The 6,405-nt window shown below is 40.5% G+C and overlaps 1 protein-coding gene across 1 annotated transcript in view; it reads right to left on the reverse strand.

The window, feature by feature from the left end:
• The window catches only part of ptprga (protein tyrosine phosphatase receptor type Ga), a 483,716-nt gene extending 478,699 nt beyond the window's left edge, over positions 1 to 5,017 (reverse strand). Inside the window, exon 1 of the mRNA XM_067588517.1 lies at positions 4,494 to 5,017. Within this exon, the coding sequence (XP_067444618.1) occupies positions 4,494 to 4,587 (94 nt within the window). The 5' untranslated portion in view covers positions 4,588 to 5,017. The remainder of the gene's footprint in view (positions 1 to 4,493) is intronic.
• Positions 5,018 to 6,405: the final 1,388 nt, after the last annotated feature.

Raw genomic sequence — 6,405 nt, forward strand, 5'->3', positions numbered from 1 at the left:
CCCCCCAAAAAAAAAAAACAGATGTTTGCGTGGCTGCAAACCGGCCATTATGTGGGCAACCGGGGGCGTGATAGCAGCAGTCAGGTCAGTCATGCAGACATGACAGTGCTGCACAAACTTCCTGTATGTCCAATGGCACTTGGCTGAATCATTACGGGTGTTGCTCTGCAATGAGGTATGACATTATTAAGGTGGACTGCAGAATAAACAATGCACTCTACTCTTTGAAAGCTCTGAGGATAAAGTGCTTAGCAATGCTCTCCCAACACTGCAGGTTGGAGCTGAGGCCGTAATTGTGGCCGTCATAGCCTCCCGGCTGAGGAAATCACAGAGAGCAGCTTCAAAGATGAGCTATATGCTTTATGAATCAGCAGGCAAATACAAAAGTGCATATACGAGACATAAGATAAATCACTGACGTCTTTCTCAGACAGCTTCTATTTGGCTTTCTTTGAGCTGTTTTAACACGTACCGCATTGCAAATTTTAAATGGAGAGGGAACATTTACCAAATTTCACACAGGTTGGTCAAACAAAAGCAGAATTAAAAAAATTTAAACCTCAATGCCATGTAAATGTCATGTAAAAGACTACATGAGCAGGAAGTGACATACATGTGACAAATAAGAGATGTGGTTAAACAGACACAGCATACTTTAACACATACTGAGCAAGAGCATCACTGTTATCCGAGACAAATGTGTTTTGTGACACCATTTCAATGATCTCCATTGTAAGGTGTTTTGTCTAATATTGTATCCCTCAATAATAATAACAATAACAACATTGGTTATTTATTTTTTCTGTTTTAATCAAAATCTTCATGAAAACAAGGTTCATTTTTATGATTGTAATACAATGATCTGTCCTCTGTCTTTCTCATAATATTGACTCACTATAAGAATATTATTTTAAAAAGCAGGTTGAAATAACCACACCTTACTGCCTGATGATTTTATTTTGTTATACACACACACACACACACACACACACACACACACACACACACACACACACACATATATATCATATATTCAGAATAAAGAGGTATAAATGAATTCATTTTTAACATACTGCAAAATGAATCATCATACATGTGAAAAATAATCATTTATAAATGCATATATAGTAAAAAAATTTTTTTTAGAGAATGCAGATCTTTCAACACCATGAAATATGAATCTTTTTAAAACCTCTCCACTGTCATCATCACTCCACACTCCAGAAATGCTAAAAAAGAATTCTTTGGATGCTGTTTTTTTTTTAGTTGATTATACATCATCAGCCACCAAAGTGAACCGCATTTGCATGTGGCCCACGGGTGACGTATTTTTTATGGAAAGCCGATTTTGCCTTTTCCCGTGCTTTTCCATCCCAATCTCCAGCTAAGAGCCTTATTAATAGAAAAGAGGAGCGGGCAGGAGGTAAGGAGAGCAGCGCTGAGAGCCTGCGGATGATGATGCCCAGCAGGAGAGAAGCACACTCATCTCTGTTTCTACATCATCTGCCAACCATTCAACATGAACCAGCCACCTTGGGCTCGCTCGAAGCCGGTATCATGACAGCATGCGGTCGAGCCAACGGAAGAGAGAGGAGTGAAAGAGGTCAAGTAGAGAGTGAGAGAGAGAGAGATTATCAATGCACGACATCCTGAACCATGGATTTGCCCTTCTGTGACAATGCCCACTTCCCCACACATTCATCATGTTGTTTAAGCATCACAAACTGGCAACCGAATATCCATCAATATCTGTCCATCCTTTCCCTGAGCATAGATTTAAATTATATTTCATCAAATTAGATTTGTCCCAAGCCAAAAAGATGCTCATTTTTTATTTTGTATAGATTTGTAATTTTTCAAAAGACAAAGTGACATGCTGTTGTGTGCCATGTCACAGTGTTTTTCATTTTTTCCCATTTTTTATTGTGTCATTTAAAATTATTTTAAAATTGATAAAAACATCATATTTAGCTATTGGACAGATTATATTTTGTTTCAATAAACAGTGAAACCAGACAGTTTTAGCTGCTCATGAGCCTGTTATTAATTACTGACTATTATGTCTTTACTGAAATGTATTCATGCGTTTTCTTTTATTCATCTCCGAATATTTTGTTTTTCAACAACGCGACTTTTTAACCATACAAACAATCTGTATGTTTTTGTAGATCACAACTAAATTCTCACACTGTGGGACACACTATTCTTCAAAAACATCCCTCCATCCATCAGTGCCATCCATTTCTCACAACAGCTCTCTTTCACTTCTCGGCTCACTCAACTTGATTTCTCTCCAGATTTGTGATCAGATGGAATGCAAGATGAAAAATGGAAAGACACGACACACACGCAAAAACCCTGAATGCCTAACAAGAGTCCCTCCATCTCCAAAACTGAGAGTCAGTCTGTGAGTTCATACCAGTGCATGAATACTAGTATGGATTTATTCAAGCTGTAAGTTTGCTCACTGGTCAACAAGACAGTATTATCTTTTGCTCTCTGACACTCTCTCTTATTCTATGTGTGTACATGACATCTCTTAAGACCCGTAAGACATATAAGAGCTAATCCGGGTGAGTAGAAAAGTGGGCTAATACTGTCCGACTAACCGGCCCTGTGATGACATGTCATATCTATCAGGGCTCCATGAATTTTAACACTATAGTGGCTCCTCAGACTGAGATTTGGATCCGCCAAGAGTGCGGTGTGATGGAAGGTCCAGTGGAGTCAATAATTCACTCCTCAGATTACTACAAAGAAATCTGAATTTGTGAAGCTTGATTTGTTCACCCCACTGTTACACACATATGAGAGCAGAGCCAGGTGATAGATAAATATAATATCAAAATCAGGACATGATGACAGTTAGATAGTGTAGGGATTTTCTCTTATCAAAATGGATAGTTACATTTTAAATTTGTCATTTTGTGGTTTTACAAGCTAAATTACTGACTGCTCTGGCTGAGTGAGGCAAACAGTCAATACCTCTATATACTCTATATTATATTACAGATGCATCTTCTGAAAGCACCATTAGTTGTGCCTAAAATAATGCCTCATGACAATAATATAAAGGTAACTGGTCAGGTACCATTTTGTCCATATCATCCAGTCCTTCTGAATAATATCTAACTCTATTAGTATGAATTCATATCAGAGAACAAAGATGCTCTCAGATGGAGCTCCTTTATGAAAATCATCATCACATATGCATCTGTTATAAATCCATTTTGAGACTGGATGGGTGGCTGAAGATAAACAGGAGAACATTGCAACTCTAGAATTAAATGGGTAAAGCTCCTGCAGGGTTGGACAGCCTGTGAAAGTGTCTAAGAGACATTTCTAGGACCTTCGGCAGCTGGAGGAATGTAATGTAAATGGCCACTCAGGTCAAGGTCAAATTTGATTTGTTGGATTTATGTCCCAAATTGATACAACAGATTTCTCTTTCTTGCAGTCTGAGAGTACAAACTAAAAAGTAGTTACTGTTAAGCTATAAGCTCCTGAGGGTTTAAACGCAAGAGGCTTTGGACTTCAAAAAACTGGGGTCCAGGGCCCAGGGGTCTTTGATTTAGCCATAATTAGAGCAGAGGGTTCCTTCTACAAAATTAATGAAGGAAATAGTTCAGTTCGATTATATAATAGCTGGAGATTATCCCAATTAGAGAATGTAAGCATGTAGGACAGCGTTGTTTCACAATTCAGATGTAGAATAGACAGTGCTACACAACCATAGGGATATCTATAGTCAGATCTTTTTACATGTAGACCTCTGTTGTCTACATGACAACCCCAAACACAGACATGAGGTCTGCTTTCCCCTCAGCACAGGTTTTAGCCTCAACTGCAATATTCGGGTTGTGTGTCTGACTATGTGAAGCGGCTTCATAGCCCTGCTGTCTTGCTTCAGGCGGTGAGATAACGGCTTTCGCGTACGCGCCGCCGGCATCACATCTTTCCCGTTTTATCAGCCCATATCCCTGACCCAACTACCTACCCAACCGCTCCTTTAATGCCTTTAAACACAATTCTATATTTTATTTCTCTCTGTTTATTAGTTGAAGGATTAAAAAACAAAATACCAAAAAGAAATAATGTGGAATTGGAAAGCCAAAGAGGCAGGACTGAGTTTCGCCAGAGGGATGAAAGCAGGGGAAAATTCGCTCCCCTGACAGAGTTGTGCTTTGAATGGGTATGAGGGGCTTCAAACAGGTCACCCAGCTGCATTAAAATCCTTTCACTAACTGTTTTTTGCGCCTCAGACAGTTTCCAGTCGACGTGCCGGTGCCGGGGAAGCGCGTCAAGCCAAACGGCACGAATATTCCCAGCCAGTGACCCTTACAGGATATTCAATGAGGGGACCTGACTTTATTGTATCAGCCTGTTAGATATGCGTTTCGTCATGACAATGGCATAACGATAACCACATGGACCTTCATAGACATGAACAACAATAAAGCCCAGTGTTTGACTTGTAGGGGTATGAAACTTACCAGGATGACACTCGGCCCAGAGGAGCACGAAGGCAGGCAAAATGAGAGAGAAAATCCACCAGCAGCAACAAGACGATTGCAGTAGCCTCCACATGGTAGTAATATGCACGTCGACATGCAAACAATAAGCAGCAACAACTGTTGAGTTTCTCCCTTTTGCGGTCAAATCAGCGACGCCTTCGCTGCGTAAAAAGCAGCGCCGAAGACGCAGCGCAGACGGAGACTGGGTACAGTGGAGGTGGAGGGCGGATAAATTTAGTTAGAGGTCCAGTAAAGAGTCTTTCCGTCCCAAAATCCCCCCGATATTCCCGGATACGAGCATAACACTCAGATACTGGCGGTTGTGGAGGATCGTGTGTATACAGCGAGGAAAAAACGGGTTAGAGGAGACTAGCAGCGATGGTCCACACAGCGGGTCGTCGCTCCTGCGGCTGCGGCGGTGGAGGCAGCGCTCGTCGGGCACACAGAGAGGAGAGAGTCGGTGTTGATGGTGGTGGTGGAGAGGCGCTGGAAGCTTTCCATTCCCTCATCCATCCAGGAAGTAGCGTGTGAGCCCAAGTCTGCCAGAGACTTTAAAACAGTCTTGAGGGGAGAGAGAGTGCGTAAGGAAGGATGGAGAGAGATGGGTGGTGGGGTGGGGGGAAAGGGGGGTCATTCCTCTGGATCCTAGCGCCGGCGAGAGAACGCACAGTCGCTCAGTATAATGGCATGTACATGTCCCATAATAATAGGTAATAATAGATTGTGCTCCCCAGGGGATCCTCGAGCTTTTTGTTCATATTAATGACCCCAAAATAGATCCACATTAGACAAAGCATCCCCCTTCCACCATTCAAGAAGATTTTGTCCTAAAAGGAGCTCAGTCTCGAAGGTCTGTGTTCAGTTATGATTTATTAAGGCCTTTTGAATCAATCATTTGCATCAGTTAATGCAGTGCAAGGTGCAGTCATCTCCATTTAAATTCACCTAAATAACACTGGGATTATGTGTTTTCTCACATAAAAGGCAAGCAGGGTTTGGATAACATGATGAAATGTAGAGTAGTAGATGATACAGGGCCAGCACAAAGCCTTTTGTGGCACTGATCAGAATTTGACTCTGGCCACCCCTTCACCCCCTCATCCTGTGTCCCAAACACATGAACTAAAGGGCAACACACACACGCCAGCTGTGTATTATTGGTGTCAAAACACCCACAGCCAGTGTTTTCTCTGGTGTCTGATTGTCTGGTGGCATCAGGATACACTACTGGCCTAATTGTCGACATGTATCTAATCTGCTGAAAAGCTGTAATCTTCACATTTACTCTGTGGTTCAGCACATCTTGGCTACCATACCTTGACTACTTCTTCTGCCCGTATGACCTATTCAGTGCTACGAGTGTCAAATGGTGCAATATTACGTGATGCAGTCGAATGACAGGGATTTAAATTTGTAGTTTCTCACATGATAATTTACCCACCGACTTGTGCTGTGTTAAATCTGGCATCATAATCATCATAATATGTTATTACAACAATGTTGACCTATGCTTCAGTGCCATTGGCTGGCTATATATATATATATATATATATATATATATATATATATATATATATATATATATATATGTGTGTGTGTGTGTGTGTGTGTGTGTGTGTGTGTGTGTGTGTATATATATGTATATATTTATATATATATATATACCAGAGGTAACAATATATAAATACATAAATACAAACAAAAATATACAGACATGGCTGAAAATATTTATACCCTTGCATTTTATTAAAATAATGCACTATTTGCCCTGAACAGTGCTGTAATTAAAATGTATTTTATTATCAATGAATGTCTGTATTTGGTTTGCAGTGGAACAAAAAAGTTGTGAAAATAACTGAATTCATGCTTATTCTACAAAGACATTCAAAAA

The sequence above is a fragment of the Thunnus thynnus genome, chromosome 4 (assembly GCF_963924715.1).
Source record: "Thunnus thynnus chromosome 4, fThuThy2.1, whole genome shotgun sequence".
In the NCBI taxonomy this organism is placed as follows: domain Eukaryota; kingdom Metazoa; phylum Chordata; class Actinopteri; order Scombriformes; family Scombridae; genus Thunnus; species Thunnus thynnus.